Source organism: Aphelocoma coerulescens, chromosome 5, assembly GCF_041296385.1.
Source record: "Aphelocoma coerulescens isolate FSJ_1873_10779 chromosome 5, UR_Acoe_1.0, whole genome shotgun sequence".
Taxonomy (NCBI): domain Eukaryota; kingdom Metazoa; phylum Chordata; class Aves; order Passeriformes; family Corvidae; genus Aphelocoma; species Aphelocoma coerulescens.
Window position 1 is genome coordinate 42,293,709 of NC_091019.1, and position 19,411 is coordinate 42,313,119.

At 40.1% G+C, this 19,411-nt stretch overlaps 1 protein-coding gene across 10 annotated transcripts in view; it reads right to left on the minus strand.

Annotated features, from left to right (window-relative positions):
• Positions 1 to 2,089: 2,089 nt before the first annotated feature.
• RALGAPA1 (Ral GTPase activating protein catalytic subunit alpha 1) overlaps positions 2,090 to 19,411 on the minus strand; it is a 130,834-nt gene continuing 113,512 nt past the window's right edge. For 6 of the 10 annotated variants that reach the window (XM_069017821.1, XM_069017820.1, XM_069017816.1 and 3 more), the window contains 2 exons: positions 15,176 to 15,300; positions 2,090 to 3,460 (listed from right to left, as the gene is read on the minus strand). In XM_069017821.1, coding sequence (XP_068873922.1) covers positions 3,306 to 3,460; positions 15,176 to 15,300 — 280 coding nt within the window. In that variant the 3' untranslated portion in view covers positions 2,090 to 3,305. Of the gene's footprint in view, positions 3,461 to 5,039; positions 5,155 to 14,514; positions 14,546 to 15,175; positions 15,301 to 19,411 lie in introns of all 10 variants that reach the window. The other 4 variants (XR_011151415.1, XR_011151414.1, XM_069017822.1 and 1 more) reach the window with 4 other exon arrangements.

The window sequence follows — 19,411 nt, forward strand, 5'->3', positions numbered from 1 at the left end:
TCCGAGAGCCCGGGCTAGCCGAGCGAGCCCTGGCCACGCTGTAATTCCTATGGAAAGTCGCGGCTCTCACGGCTACGACGTCGGAGGAGCCGCCCGGTGACTCCCGCCCGCCTTCCCCGGCCGGTGGGTAGCGACGCGCGCCCGCGCCGGCACGGCGGCGTGTTCAGCCCACGGGCGGCACTGCCACGGGCGGCATCGCCGAGCCCCGCGATGGAGGGAGCGCCGCGCAGCCCCCCGACACCGGGGCGGCCGCCGGCACGGCCCCGGGCTGGCGGCAGCAGGCGAGGAGCCCCGGCAGCTTCTGCCGGGAGGCGAGCAATGCCGAGGCGTCGGGTGGCGGTCCACCGCCAGTACATCTTCCGTAGCGACGCATAGAAGTTCAGCTGTATATAGGGTATCTAAAGAGAGGAATTATTTTTCGTGAGAAAAGGAGCCTGACCTAGTGACCTTGTTTTAATAGCCTTAGCCCCCGAGCTTCAACATTCGTGAGGTGTTTTGTTTGCTGTACTCTGTACTAAGATAGCCGAGAAGGTAAATGTTCATACTAAGTCAGTGTCAAGTCATATAATAGCTAGCAAAACGTATGGGAAATTAATCGTGCTGTCTGCTTAATTGAAATACGAGGTGTTGATCTTCTATGGCTTCTCCTGCTTACTCTGTGTCTCTGTACTCTAGCAACCGTGAGGTAGGCAAAACACACATCTCTGGCAGCTGGCCGTTCCAAAAGCTGCTCCGCTCTGTTAGTGGCTTGTTAGTGCGGCACCGACAGTAGCCAGAAGGGCCGTTCAGTCTCACCAGGCTGGGCAGCGTGTGGCTCTGCCAGCCCCTGCATCGTAGGCAGGCGAAAAGGACCCTGTGTGCGGCTCGCCTTTTCAGCCGGCCTCCGACCCCTCTCTCCTGTGAGCTGCGCTTTCGATGTGAGCTCCTCCGAGTCTTGTGAACAGCTGAAATTAGGACATGAAGCAGTCTTTAGACATGTTCCTAAAGCGCAGGTGACAGGCTACCTTCCTTCTCCCTAATGACACCTACTTTTAGCAAAGCGACCTGCGGTGTGTATTCTCCTGGCTTTGACAGTGCTCTGGCCAAATGCTTTGAAATGCTTTGAATTTACCAGCTACTGACACCTCAGCCAGTATTTGTCTGTTTATTTATTTACTTATTTAATTTCTCCATGAGTGCTTGTTTCTAAATGTGATTGCAGATGAGGCTAAAAATAAGGGCAAGAAAATTCAATAAAAGATTTAAAACAAAGCTCATGCCTTTCTTGAATTCAGCAGGGCAAAGTGGGTCAGCTGGTGATTTCTGAAGAAACAAACTGATCCCAGTCATAGTCTTTGTTCTAACACTCTCTCAAATGAGCACACAAAATATTTCAACCTCTTGATTAGCATCATCTAAAGCAATTATTTCTGTAGTTTCACATTTTGCTACACACAACAAAAGATGTATCGTGCCCAAAGGCTGCAAGCAAGCGATAAGTGCTTTATGTTAAATGTGCTTCACGGACTTTGTCATTTTAGTTCCAGAACCTGGACAAATGAGTGAATACAATATAACCTAATGCAGCCAAGATTTGGTTTCTGACAAAGGAGGCTAAACTTGCAACTCACTAATATGCCAAAAATAAAGCATGTTATTTTAAGTTGTGCATTTTTCCATCGTTTGTTGGCAAAAGAGACTTAGGTAAAAATGCCTGTTTATACAATTAAAATGAGTTTGTCCCTGGAGAAAGTCAATATGCTTTTTTTTAAAAATCATGGTTCCTCTTTCTCCCCTTGTGTAGTCCAAGATGAAGGGCTCCAGACCACACAAACGTGGTGATTATTAACTGCTCCTACAATTAGCACTTGAACAACCAGCCTGCAGGAGGGAACGGCCTGTGCTTTGTATTACCTGCAGAGCTACGTGCAATGTATCTGCTAGATCTGGGGAAAAGCTTTCAGTTGTGCATTCTTGCGAAATTGTGTGTACTTTTTAATACAAATGAAAACTAAGCTGTGTATTGCATTTAACTGCTCCATGTGCATGTAATACACAATTCTTCTATAAATTGGACTAAGAATCTAATCAGTGAGGTGAATGACTAATATACAAAAGGTGGTAAGAATAATTTTATTGGATTATTAAATAGCATGTCTTCTCTTCAACCATTACAAATTTGTAGATACTACATGAATGACAATACATAATTTCTTTTTTAATTGTTGCCCATATGATATATTTACACATGCAGTTAGTACCGATGCCATGCTACATTTTGTTAACAGCATTTTGTTGTTTACTAGATTCAAAATGTGAGCATTTCATTTTCTGTAGGAAAATACCTCTTGGTGGGTGGAACTCGTGTACTAATCTGCGCTCAGAAGGTTGAAATTATTAACATTTCAGGCCAGGCTCCCAGAGCATGTTCCCTTTTCTTCCTTAGTACCCATCATCACAGCAATGAATTTCTATCAGGAAAGTGTTTGTTTTAATTTTTTTTTTTTAATGTAGGAAAAAAGAATATACATCTAGATGGAGCAGCCTAATGATAACGGCTAAAACTCATGAAACTCAATGGCATTTACTGTCGACACCACTTGGAAAAGCAAACATTATAAAAATATTTGGAAGCCAAGCATAAGTAGGATTTCAGCACAGTGATTTTTTTTTCTGGCATAGATTATCTGCAGAGTTATGAAATGATACATCGCTTTATGATGAAAGAGTTGGTGCTATGAGCGAATTATTTCATTTGGATTCTGTAATGCTTGAAAGGCCATGGAACTATTTTATTCTCAACATAAATAATCTGTACACATCTTGTGACATTAACATTGTGACATCTGACAAAGACTTTACAAATGCAACTTCAATTTAAAATTGTACATTCATTTTCAAATTGTACATATTTCTTTCTTTCTTACACAGAAAATTGCAATGGGGCACAATAAATATACTGTAATCCAACTGCAGTCTCCAATTCCATACTGACTCAAGATCAACCAGAGTTAAAACCCAAAGTTAATCGTCCATGATCATCCAAGAAGGTAAAAGGTGCAGGATACAAACTGCACTGCAAAGAAAAAAAAAGGCAAACTGGAGTTTGATTAAAAAACCAAAGCTAAGATATTAAAGTAAAATTCCAGTGTCACTGTTTAAAATAAACATACAGAAAAGGAGTATGCAGGGCATGGGCGCACACACATGAGACACATTATCCTTGCATGAAAGGTGTGAGCAGTAAAAAAAACCGGAACGCGGTGAGTCACTGCGAGGAGGGTGGCCAGCTGCTGTTCACTAGAAAGCTGCAGGCATCTTGCCACTTAGGACTTGTTGGCTGAGCCAGAGGAGCGGCGCAGTTTCATGGACATGCGGCTCTTGCTAGTCCGAGGAGACATTGGAGAGGCTAAGTCTGTTCCATCCACCTGTGCTGTTGCTGCTGCTGGAGTTTCTCCCAGCTGAGTCTCTGGGCAGAAGCCTGCAGAGGACAGCAAGAACCAGATGGGTCAGTGCCGCCTTCTGCATTTGCAGCGCAGGATCTCTTAGCAAGGAGCAGAGAGGAATTTCAGTGCTGCTGTCACTGCCACAGCATCTCCTAGCCCTTTACCAGCTGTGGTTGATGGTATTGCTCATGGAATTAGCAAATGCTACAAATCCACCCCCAGAGAAAAGATGACTCCAGAAACCACTGAGCTATGGGACTGCAGAACCCCCTCGGCTCTGAGCAACTGAGGCAGCACTGAAGTGGGAAACGTTCTCCCGCTAACCAGGAAAACAAACAGCTCCAGTTCCCTTGCAGGGATGGGGAATCATTAGTCAAACCACAACCCAGAAGAATCCAGTCTTTAATGAGAACATGAAGGTTAACAGCTCATTGCACATGAAGGGAGCTCTAGGAATGCTGCTGAAGAGGTGGAGTGAATTGGGGGCCAACTGAGAGAGCAAAACATCTTCTCCCATCCCAACTTTAGTTGGTGCTTCAAAAGGCAAATTCCTACAGGGCCCACAAGGCAGAAGCTTGAACAGATTGTACTAAGTGGATGCACTATACGTTAACGTTTCTTTGTAAAAGGAACAAGATGAATTTGAGACAATGATGTATAATTCATTAGCCCAGTGAGCTACACTCCAGTGGCCCCAGAGTCCTCACTGCAAGGGGACAAGGCTCTTTCCTACAAACAGCCTGTCTCCAAATCTTCTTCCACAGAAGTACAAAAGGAAAAGGAGAAAATATAAAATCAAAATTACATTCTCCTTCCCATAATACAGAAAATTAATACTATGAATTCCCATCCATAAAACTAAACTGCATTTTTATTAGCCATTTACAGAAACTGACAGTGTGATTGAACTCAACTACCTCAGTTGACTCTGAAGGCTTCTGACCCATATCAATTAGAGACAGAAGCCTAGTCCTGCAGGTGTTAATGGGGAAACCCCTGTGGACTGAAGTAAGCCAGAAATCACTTGCTATTTCTTCCACGTCATGCTATTACTGGTAATTTTTTAAAAATAATAATGCAATAATCAGAACTGAAGGTCTCTCTGCCTCAGTATATGTTTCACATATAAAGGGTCCAAAAGTCATTCAAAACTGGTCATGATTTATTTTGAAAAAGTCCTCTAAAATCGAATGAGGTCATAAGGTAAGAAGTCTAGGAGCACATTTAAAAGATTGTTATAAAGCTCTGGTATTTAGCAACCTGGCTGTTTTCCTCACCTGGTCCCTCACCTGCCTGCTCCAGAGCAACAGCATGGTACTTTCTATCTTCAAACTGACACGACCCATCAGAGTGACAGGGGAGAGAAAGGGCTGTTATTTGTTCCCCAGCTGGTGACAGTAATTTTGTTCATGAACTAGGTACTTCACTGCCAAACAATCTGGAAAAGCATGATAATGCCTGACTCACTGCGCCTTATAGAAAAAGGCAAGCAGGGAAACATGCATTTGCATTTTCTGAAATTCTATCTTGTTCTGATTTTACAAGAAATTAAAGCATTTCAAATGGTGGAAATTAGAGAATAGAAAATAACCGTTGTTGTTTTGCACAGCATACCATTCACAGCTAGCGTGAAAGACCTTCCGTTTCAAGCCTTTGCCCTTTACCTTGATGTGGCCAATGCTTTCTAGTGGAGGTTTTGGAAGGAGAAGAAATATCACAGCATTTCTTTCTTTGTTGAGAATGAAGAAGTGATGAGGAAGGAGGAGTGGAAAGAAGTGAGGAAGGGGGAGGAGAAAAGATAAAAGATAACAGGTGTGAGACATGAGACACGAACCGCAGAGATTGAAGGGTATTAACAGATGAGCACAGAAAACGGAATTTCGAATTTCATTATGCAATTGCTGCTCATGCTACAGGTTAAAGAGAGTGATGAGTTAGTTATGTGCAATGAAGCAACAGCTCTGAAATCCAGCATCATACTTACCAACTAAGCATTACAAGAAAAAAAAGGAAGGGAGAGAGAAAGAAAAGAATTCTATAACATTATCCAGATCCAGCAACCTTATTAATAGCAACTGAGATACATCCTAAACACTGTCTGAAATGCTTGCTTAACATCTGTGAAAACAGCTAAATACTCACACACATACACACAGTTGAGAAGGAAAAACAAATGGCAACTCGATATATGGCTTCTGCTCCCCAGCTGTTTCACTGAATGTTTTAAAATTATAGCCAGTCTTAACATGAGACTCCTGAAATCATGTAAAGAAGAAAAAGCAGCTAGTTTTAAGCTAGTTAGTCTGCATTGAAGGGTTAAACCCTAGTGTGAAATTTTATCATGTGTTGTTGGATAAAGAAAACCTCAGTCGGCCCTATTATTTCAATTAAAGTATTATTCCAGTCGTAGCTTAAAATTTTGTTTCTGATTCCTGCAGACAAAAGCACAAATTCACATTTAACCACATTTTTTTAAAGAAATTTAGAGCCATTGAAGAACAGAAGTCATGTAAAGTGATTTTCACATCTGAACATACCACACCAGAAGAGTGAAGAATAACAGTACTTAAAATATATTCAAAGTCTGACAGAAATTAACAGATTAATTAGTAACTAAATTTCTTTGGATTTTAGATAAGCATATATATACATACATACGCTCATACACACATGTGGATATTAAACATGGTATATAAAAATTTTGCAGGTTTTGCTTCCCCTTCAGAGTTTTAAAATTTTCAGTATAAAATGCTATTATCTTTATCTCTCTCCACAATTGTCCTGGTTCCGGTGAGGACAGGGTTAATTTTTGCAGTAGCCAGGAGGGGGTATGGCTAGGACCTGGAGGTTATTCTGTACCACCTTGTGTCATTTTCTGGGGAAGGGCTCACTTCTGGGTCAATGCAGTGTGGTGCAGGAAGTGGCTGGGCATTACTGGGAGGGGTGTTTGCTTCCTACATCAAATTGTTCACTTCTTTCTTGTACCCTCTGTCATTAGCACTGTTGTTGTTACTGTATGTTTTCTCATCTCATTGCTGTTTCCAGTAAAGATTGTTCTTATCTCTCGAGCTTTACCTTTTATGCCTCCAATTCTCCTCTCCAGCCTGCTGAGGGGAAGGGGAGTGGGAATGATGGAGCAGCGCATGGTTTGGAGTGGTTTCAGTGGGAACACTGAATCGGAGAATACCATTCCTAAAACACAACAGCCTTCTTTGGTGCCCAGTGTGAGGCACAAAGGGTTGAGATAACAACAGATCTGCCGACAGTGAGTTGAAAACAAATTTTATCTAATCTGATTTGATTTGTTGTATTAGATCCAGATCTACTGGTCACAGTGTTGCTTGGTCTGCTCATGTGGGTGCGGTACCTAACCCTGTGCATGTTTCTGTATATGCACTATGTGCTCATAGAGCAGGGAGAGGGATCAGGATTGCTTTGTTGCTGTGCTATGGGGTATCAGTTCATGACATGATGGTAAGATAAAGGGCAATGAGGGTAAGTTGGGATGTGTATTCAGCATTGCTTACTCAGGCACTAGCTCTGGGAGTCCATTAACAATCAAACCCAGTCTGTGGGAAGAACAGGGGGGATGACTTTCCCCAGCTTTTCACCTCCTTTTTCTCCTTCAGACCTGTTAAAGCAGCTTTTGAGAATTTAGAATTCCTGCTGGATGTTAAGGAAAGCATGTTCTTGTTGCTGAGTCTGCCATATCTCCTCAGTGCAGTCTACACCATGTTTAGAGTCAGGACAGAGATTTCTAGGGAGGTCATTCAGAGATCTGCCCTGAGGGTGAATACTCATGAGTGGATGGAACTTGGAGTAAATGTCCCCAGTTTTGGGGAAAATTCTTTGCTCCAATGGTTTGGCAGTTCACCTACATGACCCTGATAAAGTGACAGAATATTTGCAAGGAGAATGCTGTGGCAGCTCCAAAGAGGAGCAATACAGAAGTGTGTGCATCTACATGATGTACTTTTACAGCCAACTTCTCTACCCGGGCAGTGATGTCTTGCCATAGTTCAGTCGCTCAGATGGTTTCCTTTTGCACTGCCAATCGCTCTTTTTCCATCGTTCTAGCCACCCCACAGAGCATTTGCCACCATACATGAGTCAGTGTAGAGGCAGAATGCTGGCCATTCCTCTTGTTCAGTGACATCTGAACCCAGCTGGATGGCTTTCAGCTCTGCACCCTGACTTGATCCACCTTGTCCCTCAATATCTTCTGTGACTTGCCATGTAGGACTCCATACATCACCCTTCCATTTTTGATGTATCCCTACAAAATGCTAGGAACCATCAATGAAGAGAGTGTATCCTTTTTCATTTTCTGGTAGCTAATAATATGGGGGGGTTGGAGTTGGGCTACTGAAGAACACTGCAACAATGGACAGGTGGATCAGGTTGCCAAGATTAAAGTGTCTCAGGTGGATCTGGACTGGCACCACAAGGGTGAATTATTTCTGACTTGGTGGGCCCATAACACCTCAGGTCCTGGGCTTGTGATTGAGTGGTGGACACTATATCCTAGGTTATCCGTAACTGTGAAACATGCACTGCAATCAGTCAGGCTAAATGGGTAAAGCCTCTTTGGTGTGGGGGACGATGGTTGAAATATAAATGTGATGAGGCCTGGCAGATTGATTACACTGTACTCCCACAAATCTGCCTAGGCAAGCGCTATGTGCTGACAATGGTGGAGACAACCACTGGGTGGCTGGAGATGCACCCTGTGCCTCATATCACTGGCCAGAACACCATCCTTGAAGAACAGCTCATGTGATGACATAGCACCCCCAAAAGAATTGAGTTTGACAATGGGACTAATTTCAAAAATATCCTCATCGACACCTGGGCCAGCATGATATTGAGTGGGTACACCACATTCTGTATCCTCCACCAGTCTCTGGGAAAATGGAACAGTATAATGGACTATTAAAAACCACATTGAAAGCAATAGGTGGTGTGACCTCCGAACATTGGGATCTGCCTTTAGCACAGGCCCCCTGGTTAGTTAACACTAGAGGATCTACCTTGCTGGCCCTGCCCAATCAAAACCTCCCTGTACCTCCCTGTGGAGCACATGAGAAATGTGTTAGGGAAGACAGTTTGGATTAGTCCTGCCTCAAGCAAAGGCAAACCCATCCATGGGATTGTTTTTGCTCCAGGACTGGGGTGCACTTGATGGGTGATGCAGTGGAACAGGGAAACACAATGTGTACCTCCAGGGAGTTTGATTTTTGGGTTGGAACAGTCTGTAATATTGAATTGTATAAAAGTGGTTGCTGAATGACACTGCCACCGTATGCCAGAACTACCATGGACAATGAGTATGAACTGCTCCAATTGTGAGCTCCTGGAGCAGCTTGCTTATTTGACAAGTGACAAATACCACCTGACAGCACACCAGCCCTCCTGCCCTGGAAGATAGCTAGGACAGATTGAACCCACAGTCATTGACTAATGGAAGTCAACAGATACCTTGGAGGGATGGTCATTGACTATGGAAATGATACTCATGCTTACGTATATAGCTGGAAAGTGCAGGATCTGTGTATCAGCAAAGGATGATGGAGATGGTATAGAGTAAGGGGTGAAAAATGTCCTGGTTCTGGCCAGGACAGGGTTGATTTTTGCAGTAGCCAGAAGGGGGCATAGCCAGGACACATAGGTTATTCTATACGACTTTTTCCAGGTATGGGGGAAGGGCTTGCTTCCAGATCAGTGTAGCATGGCAGAGGGAACAGTAGGGTATTGTTAGAGATGGGGTATGTCTGGGCCCATGTGAATTGTTTGCCTCTTTCTTGTATCTTCTGTCATTAGTATGATTGTTGTTGTTGCTGCTGTTCATCTTCTTATCTCATTGCTGTTTCCAGTAAATTGTTGTTATCTCATCCCGTGCCTTTTATGACTCCAGTTCTCCTCTCCAGCCCGCCGAGGAGAGGGAGAGGGGGAGTGATCAAGTGGCACATGGTTTGGAGTGGTTTCAGTGGGAACACTGAATTGGAAAATACCATTCTTAAACCACAACAACAAAATATTTAGTTATCTAAAATATAAAAATAGGGTTATATATGAAGGCTTTATGGACAAATGATGTGAAGCCAGAAAGTTGTATTAAAAAAATAAAATAGGTATCTTTGGATTCTTAAGAGGCTGAAAAACATTAGGAAGTGATCCGTATTTTTCTCCTCTTAGGTTTGACAAGTGACAAATACCATAGTCTGATGTGCTATGGTATTTTGGGGCCATAATGCAAAGCTACTTCTATTGCGTCTAAACTAGGAGGTGGGTCAACAAAGTTGAAATGCGACATTTTCACACTCCATTTGAAAAATTTTAGAATCTTTAAATGATAGTATGTCGGTTATTTGACTCAGAAATTAACTATTTAAAATGGAATCCTAACTATACAAAGACTAAATTAGAAGTGAGGTGAGATGGAGGAATCTGGAGGTATCATAACATATGCACTGCCATGACTAATCTCGCTCATCAGTGCTGACTTTCCAAGGTGAAAAATTCACCAAGGAGAAGCCTGACAGGTTGCTGCATGGTAAAACTACTCTCAGCACTTCCAGCTTTATCACACCTTGTTGTCTCGATCAATGTAGTCCTGAGTGCTGTCTCTGAAAATGACCACAGAGTAAAATACAATTTGTGCATGTTGGTAAATTTTGATGGTCTTCTAAGATACTTCACCACATCCCCATCTGACCTTCAGGAAGAGGGCAATCATTTTTGTACAGCTTGTGCCCTTCACCACTCTTACAAATTTCAGTCCAAATCTGGCCAGGTTGTCTGTCATGCTCAGCAGCTTTGCTAGAGTCAAGTCAATCAAGTCTCTCACTAATTTTGTGAAATGAGGAAAGGAAGTGAGAGCAGATTTAGAAAGACTGCAAAAGCAGCTGCAAAGCAAGGTAAAAAGGTGAGGAAGAGATGGTCTAAAGGCCTGAGAGACCAGAAGTGGGTAGAAGAGAAAGAACTAAGAGGCATGAGAAAGAACACAGCAAAAAAGATTAAGTTTATGGCAAAACAGCAGCCAAGTCCAAGGCCAGTGAATAATGCTCTTCAGAACCTAGATGGAACCATGTGTGTTAGGTAAGCCTATTTCCCTCTGTCAGCCTACAGTGAAACCCACTAGCAAAATTCTCAGTCTTTCCACTACAGAAATTCAGGCAGAGCTAAGAGAGCTTACCATTCCTACCAACTACTGTCCTGCCTCAGTCTGCAGGAGGTGGTGGTTCTAGAGGTTGCAGTTTGCTTATGTATCCTGGGGCTGTTAATCAGTGTTAAAGAATTTGTTTTGCTCTATACTTTATAACAAAAATGGAAGTAATTACACAAGGCAAATGTCACAAGAAAATAAAGTCAAAAATTCAAAAACTAGGAAAAGTCAGGATTAAAATTTAGTTTTGTCCCCTTGTGTGTATGCATGGGATGCTCTTTAATTGAACAATCCTACTCTTTTTTTTTTTCAGTAGATCCCTTTCATTAAATGTAGGAAGTTGATCTGTTTGGGTTTCTAGCAGTCCACACTGAATTTACTGTCTCAAAATGCTGAGTGGACCTTCACCCAAGTAGTTGACTTTAGGACAATAGTTCAGAAATGCTTCAGCTGTTCCAATACGAATTCTGTGGAAAATGTCAGTAAGTTTTGAGCTTTTGCTCTGATTTGGAATAAAAAAAGGCCTTCTTAAGTTTGGACTGGAGAAGGGATAATGAGAAATTCTTCCAACCCTGCCAGGCACAGAGCCCTCACTTATGTATTTCAGCTCCACTTCCAATCACAAACCACCACCACCAAGTGTTACTCAGATCCTTCTACAGTGACAAAAGCACCATCATTCTCCTCTGCAAAGGGGTAGTACAGGGACAAAAGGATTATTAGTTTCAACATTTCGCACCAAGGAAGCAGCAGAAGAAAATGCAAGCTGTTGAACTTGATCTTTAATCGTGCAATGCTAAAGCATCATTACCTCGACATTCTCCTGCTTCCCTGCCTGTATGGTGGCAACCCCACTTACTGTGGGAGTGGGGCAGCAGAACTGTTCTGAATGCAGGCTTGAAAATACAGGAATGATTGTTGGGGCCAAAAAGCCTGATGCTTTTGTCACAAGGAAAATACTACGACTAATGTACAAGGGCCTCTTCTTTAGAAAATTTACTGTAAAAAGGTACTAGTCTTAGTAGGAAGAAAGGGAACAAAAGAAGACAGAAAAAAACCCAAGACATTTTAAAGATCAGAATCTTAGCATCATGAGGTCAATATGTTCTTCAATATAATTGAGCTTATCATTGACAGCTCCCTCAACCTATTCTGGTGTCACAGAGATCTGGTTCACTCAATATCTGCATAGGACGAGTTACTCTATTTAGCAGAGTATTTGCAGTTACTCAATTTAACAGGAACAGCACAAGGTAAAAAACACAGAGGCAACTGAATTGCATTCTGTCATTAAGTACAGGTAAATCTCAATTTCTTTAAATGTACACATTCACTACATTGGTCAGGTTCCCAAACATGGGAAGGTAGATTTGTCAGATATTTTGACAGGGCAAACTAAGCTTCTAGATAAAACAGCAGCTGCCACAATCACATTGTACTGAAGGGTAGTCACAGTAAAAAAGGAACAGTTTTTGCTGATGTCTGAGCCTTTGATAAAATAAGTCCATCTGAGAAAATACAGTTTGTTACTGAATGGCATGTTCTCTATTTGCTCTGATTCTCATAGCTCAAATGAAAAAAAAAGGCCAACGGGTCACAACAACAAAATGATAACACCTGGTGATGGGCTGTAGCAGCCTCATAGTTTCTAAGACCTTTCTTAGATAAAAAAAGGTAGAGAATATTTTATAAAATTAAACATATTCAGCAGTTGTAATCTTGGAGATCATGATCCAATAAAATAATTAAGTCTATAATATCTAAAATGTAGATTTTTTTTTTCTTAGTCTCTTCTGGTCAATTATTTTTTATTAAAAGAAGTCCCATAAATAAATGAAATAGTTTGTATTTTAAAAAATGTATTCTTAGAAGCTGGTTAGAAATTTTCAGATGATATGGATACATCTGGTAGGAAGCTTGCACGGTTTTGTCTGAGTCATCTTGAGGGTGATGAATGCATGTGGGTTCCCAGGCAGGACTACAGGACCACTCCTATGTGTCATCCTGGCACAGTTCACTGCTCTGTACCTCCTTCAAGAAATTCATCTGTTGCAGGGGCCCTGGAAATTTAGGGGTATCTATTTTTTAACAGTACTGCTGGTGGACTCTTCTTGTGATCATTGGTCCATCAGAAATTTGGGTCATCTGCAGCAACATAGCTCACAGATCTGCCTCTGCTAGAACTGGAACACCAGTGGTTTCCAGGCTAACCCCAAGCCCTGGGGTAAACTTTCTGGCAGGTGACTGCAGTGTTATTTTATACCTGCCTCAGGCTTTAGAATTTTTGCCCTCTAGAATCAGCTTGGAGGCAGATGGCTCCGTGCTACTCCAGGCACTCTGTCTGGAGCTCAGTATCAGAGTTCCAGGAGCCCCAGATGGAACAGGGATCAGGCTGCAAGCAGGACTGCCAGAGCACCTCCAGCTTCCCTGGGCTGAAATGAAAGCTCAGAGTCAGGCAGATGCAGGGCCAGGTTGACTCTGATGCTGGGTCACACTGTGCTGGCATGTCTGTCCTAGGAAGCTGCTGGCTGCTCCTGACACTGATGTCTCAGTCAGTTCCACTGCACAATGCAAGGTCCAGAAGAATGTGGCTCCCAGGACAGGACATCGTGTTTCGTGGTATGCAGACACACATGCAAGTGTGCAGATGTGAAACACATCACAAGCTCCTATTAATGAGATTCCTACAGAAAATTTATTAACTTTGATAGAAAGGTTAAGTTAAAATCAAGTTTCTAAAAAATCATAACCTCATTTCAGATCATGCTAGAAAATACCAAATTTAAAAGAATACAAGAATTGCCACTGTAGAGCAGTGTACTCTGGTGCACCAAACTAGCACAGAAAAGCAGCTTTGCTTCACCCTGAAAGAATGAATTAGATGAAGAGGGCAGAACGACTTGGCTTGGAATGAGACTTCTGAAAATGAATAGGCAGAACTTCTACAAGTGCACTAGAATATAGAATATATACTATACAAAAAAGCCATACAAAAATGTCTGGTGCTGAATATTTACTAGGTCCATTAGGCAGGACATGTGGCAAGGACTGGTATCCCTGGTTATTGTTTTTAATGTCTATTTGTTTTTAATGTTTCTAGTTACAGATTTTTCACATTCAAATGTTTTCATACTTTAAATTATGTAACTAATTTTTATATTGCTTTAGTTAAATTACTTACTTTTAATTTTGTTTTCCTTTGGTCTCAGCTATTTCCACTAGCATAATTATACCACTTACTATACTTTGAAACTGCACCTCATTTCTAGTTATTGTTTATACTTTAAAGTAAAGGAGCCTCAACATTTTAACATCTCTCAGTCTTTCTTTCTGTAGTCCTATAATAATTCTTATATAATTTAGAATTGATTTCTGTATATATTTTTGGAATTGAAAAACAAATTTTTAGATAACAACTTGCCAAATTATTCTTACAAAATTTATTTCATTTAGATTTACAGTTTTTCCATGGAAGCACTTTGATTATCATTAAATAAGGTTTTTCTGAAAAGGGAATTTCAAGTGTTACACATTCTTCTTCTCCATCTCTCCTAGGTTATCACTGCAGAATGTCTTACAACATGAATGAAAGACAGTACAGGGTACAAAACACACCACTGCCATCCAGTACTATTTGTTCATGCTGAGAAACAAAGGCCAACACAATAAAGTGTTACTCATTCAACAACTGTCTCTATCATTAGTTACCTTAATCCCAGAACCAGTGTTAGTGCTTCATGCAGACCTGAGGTTAGTAAAAGACTAAAACTTTTAGATGACGTAGTGGTCATTTCTCAATCAGTGTGAAATTCTTTTTAGTGTGAACAAGGGTAACAAGGAAAGTTTGCATACAATTTGGTTACAAGCTTAGTGCTCTAGTAAAAGTAAGAGGAACAAAGGGTTTTTTTGGACACTTTGTCTTACCTTCAGATAAACAGAACTGATATTTAATGATCTAAAAAGAGGGGAAATAAAATAATGAAATAATCATAAGGAGTTCAAGAAATGTCAGAACAGGAAGGCCTTGAGTTACGCATTTTCTTTTACCGATTTTCTTATTAGTAACAAAAAATGCAGTATCCTCTTATAAAACAGGTATTTTACTGGAAAGTAAAAATTACCTTAAAACCAACTTTGTGACTAATAACCTGGGAACAAAATTAAGATTGCGAGGCTCATATTTTCAGTTTAAAACCTTACATTCTAAACATGTAGCGAGCCTTGAAACTTTCTTATGAGGATGGTGTACCTAAAATGTTTCTACCTGAACTAGCCTAAATGAAAGAGTACCAACGTTTCCATGCAGACTTTATACAGGGGATTGTGATAAAATTTGCTGTAAAAATACAGGATCTGGTTGCTATATTAAAGCATCTTGCCAAATCTTAATGCCAAGCATTGGCTCATGATGCCAGAAAATAGAATAAAGATTTTAAGTCAACTTTGCCCATATTCTCAAGCATGTATGTTCTTTCCAACTAATGGTAACTCTTCATGATGTGCAAAGGTCTGAATTTTTAGTCTTTATAAGTAAGGATACTGCATTTCAAGCAAGATTGTATAAGAACTGTTTGTTACTTCTTACCCGTCTCTGAGGGCAAATGGTGATAAGGTGCTGGACAGAAAACCTGAGCAGCAAAATCTTCAAATGTTGTAGGCTCTAGATGATGTTGAACAATTGTTTGCAGGTATCGTGCTCTCTCCTCATAACTGATTTAGCCAAGAATTAAGGATGAATTTATACCATGTACTGTAACTGCTAAATATCAGTATCTAGTAATTCAGAATTCTTGTTTTTGTTAAATATATATCATGCATTTCAGCAACTGTACACAGTTATTTTTAATTCTTTACATGACTGTGATATTGTCTGATGCATTGACATAATATTAAGCGTAAGATAAGCATGATTAATGTAAACCTTATGATTCAACTGTACTTTTTTCATGTCTGATGCAAAATTTCCTGAAATTGTTTACAAACAACAGCAACTTAAATACTCCCTTAATTACTCTCTTAAGTAATTTGCCTGTACTCTGGTCACAACTAAATATAAAAACATTTCAATTTTTAGGAGGTGTAGCACGAAACATACCTTAGCATTAACAAAATAAATGACTTTGCACTTTTCCATAATAAACAGCTTTCATAATCCCTAAACACACACACACACGTTTAAGATAAAGATAGTGAAATTTCAGTATTGGGAAAAACACATGGTCAATTATGTCATTAAAACAAGCAAGAATATCTGTAAAGAATCCACAGGACCCTTAAATACTGGTTAACAGGGTGTTGGCAGGGTACTGACAGTAAAATACTGTACTTCTTTTTTCCTGTGTTCTCCCCCTCTAATATGACTGACAAGAGACTGGTATCTTGAAGTGTTGTTTTTGAAGAACCCTCTCCAGGCTTCTTGTTCCAGCAGGCCCAATTGTGCTGTTAGCACAGAGAGAGCGAGAAAAAGAGAGAATATTTCTGCTGTTCATGAAAGCAACTATGGAAATGGCTGTCAAAATGTAGAGCAGCAGGCAGCAACATACAATTATCAAGAAAAACTACCATGCTGACTTCATGTTGTATAGTTGCTCAACTGAGAAATCAGTTAACCTTTTCTCACACAACTTTCAGAGTCCTCCAGCTGGACTCAGTATGTTGAATGAGGGAAATCATCTCCAGTTATCTTACAGAAACACAGAATGATCAGAAATTTCCCCTGACATTTACACTTGTGCCCACTTTTTCCCCCATATTTTATTTGCAGATAGTGAGATAATTTCCTCCTTACATAGTTCTGTTTTCTGGAAAAATACCCCAAACAAATCAGCATGCTGTGGAGGAATGCACTCAAAATAGGTTTCTTTAAAGTTCTGGGGTTTGATTTCAGGTCTGCTGCTCTTTTTGGGGGAATCAGGGAGAGTGAGGAAACTACCTTTCTGACTCAATTTCACCACCTGTGAAATGGAGATAATACTCATCTTGCACATATTTTTTAGCAATCCAAACATAAAAACTGTATTACACGTGATAAACACTTTTAATTACTAGTGATAACATTTAAAATAAATATTTTCAGTTATGATAAGCAATTAAATTACCAACACCAAATTAAAGCTGGAAACAATAATCTTCATATTATCTTACAAAACTACACTTCCACAATTACAGAACTTTTCCTACTAATTTTTTTGCAGTTTTTTCTGTACAATATTTACTGTAGATTTTACAGTCTATCTAAATATGAAAAAAAATAGAGAATATACTATCTAGAAAAAAGTTCCAGTGAATAAAATTATTTCTATCATATTTCCTTAGACCATAACCTGGTTACATAGTGAAACTGGGAAACAGTTTTCCCTCCAAAATCCATGCTCTGAATTATTTCTGAATCCAGAGACAGCTAAACCACAGCAGAAGCCTCAGTTTGGAGAAGCTTTAATAGAAGCACTGGGACAAGAGAAAATATAAAAATCTCCCATTGTAACGATTCTTAGGTTGGGGGATAAACACAGTATTGAGCCTGAACAGAGGACAGTAATATAGCACAGTTTTTAAGAGGCTATGTATAAGTGGTAGAGGATGAAACTGATGGTTGAAGTCTAAATAATACTACGTATCTCACAACTTGTTGAAAAGCACTTTTTTTTTTCATTGGGGGAGATTCACAGCTGCTGAATTTTCTGCAGTTAATAGAGTCCTTTGATTCACAGCAGTGCCCCTTGCACAAAAAATACTGGCCTTTGTGTATTACCAGAAACTAATTTTCTATTTGGCTGAAAAGGGAAAAATGGGGTTATTGCTTCTCCCTCCTACAGAGCTTTTCATTATGCCTGATGCACTCAACTTCTAAGCTCTTCTGAGAAAAAAAAATAACTGAAGAGGCAAGAGGTAGAAAAATGAGCTTGTTAGCACATTAGAAGTGAAGTATCTTGGTGGGCCCTAGAAATTCCCAGTGGTGTGTTAACTTATCACTCTATGCATGCTGGCACTGATAGTCTCCCAATTGATCACTCTCTTTTCGCACCAAAGGTGCTGCCAGGAAGCAAAGGCTGAAGGCCCACAGGAGAACAGGCTGCTATCAAAACAAGCTGTTTTTAAAAGTCTGCTTGAATGGGTAAAATGTTTCATGAAAAAGTAGGGTAGAGACACCTACTTGCTTTTAAAATGCTCTACTTTCAGAGGTCTCTAAAGGAAACCTTTTAGTTTATCCTATTATATCCAAAGCTTATACACAAATAAGGCAAAATGAAGGAAAGTTACTGCTTTGAACATGACAAGGACATTCTCATTCTCCAGTCTTGGTATATATCTCCTAACCAAATACAGAAGTCTTGAGATAGATGCTGACTGAGGACAACAATGATGTTTTTGTTACCCAGTGAAGAGGATATGCTTGCATCAGTTCTAGAAGTCTAATTCAAATGCACACTTAGTAACACCCAGAGAAAAGTAATTCAGCTAGCTGGGTTGCTGCTCATCCTAACAATCCACAAAACCATCTGCAGCTTGTTAAAAACATAACTCACCTTAAAAACAAAACAAAAATCTGAGGCAAATGCTAAGTCCAAAGCTTGCTCTATTCTGCACTAAGAAATTACACACTCTCCTCAGAAGAACTCTGTTTCTGTATTAGAGACTGCATAGATGAGATACTTTTATGTTCTATACATTTATATTTTGAGAACATCCTAGTAATTTTGAAACTCCAGTTCTGTATGCTTTTCTAGCTGAGATAATCTACGTCTACACTGTATTTGAATGCAACTGTCTGCAAGAGTGACCATAAACCCACTGTAGCTAATTTCTACATTACTTCTAATAGGCTAGACATTTATTTCTTTAAAACACTGCTCTCTAGGAAAGACTTATTAGCGCTTACCAATTGAGTGGCACATACAAACCCAATGGCTAGTAATAACAGCACAATGGAAGCTGTATCCTTACTTTGAGTGCATGTTGCCACTGGCATCAGCAATTAAGATGGAATGGGAAGGATGCATAGACAAACCAATGGAGAAAGACTGGCACAGAGAGTGACAAAACACTTAAACAACATTTTTGCTTCTGAAGAAGGTGCTAACTGGAACAAAACAGAATGGATAAAAATGTAAGATATACGTTAATTATACAGGCACTTGGCCAAGTGTGTCAGCTAAAAACTTGCAGATTCATAACTGCAAAAAGTGTAACCAAAAAAATTAAATTACTTCATTATACTTTCTCAGAAGAAACTATTCTGAAAAATAGAGTCAGTACCAGAAGGAATTAGGAATCATATCTTTACAGGTCACTCAGGTTGTAGTCACTCCAGCTAATATTTAATTTGCATTATGATCCCTTTTACTTATTATCTAAATCTGTAATTATTTATATTAATAATTATCTGAAAAGATCTATTATCTGAAAATACTGTACTTTCCATTATTAGACCTGTTGATTTGCACTTGGGAACAAGCACTGAAAGCCTGGCTGTCAGATCACCTACTTCTGCCTAATCTTTCTGAAAAACTTCATCTCATGTCTTCACCTAATAGCTCTCCATCTCTGTTGATTGTATCACTTCCAAGATTCCTATGGCAAAATACATCTGCATCTAGCCATCTACCTGAACAAATTACCTAGGCTCTCACCTCACATCTAAGTTACTGCCATATCCTTTTCTCTGGCCTAAATAAATGCATTTTAAATCCTTTTACAACCTACTCAAGAGAACTGCAGAATCCACTTTCTGGATATACTACTTAGATGGTGCATTCTCTCATATATTGCCATCAGTCTGCCACTCTCTAGCACAAATGCAGGCTACTGATTTGAACTTGAT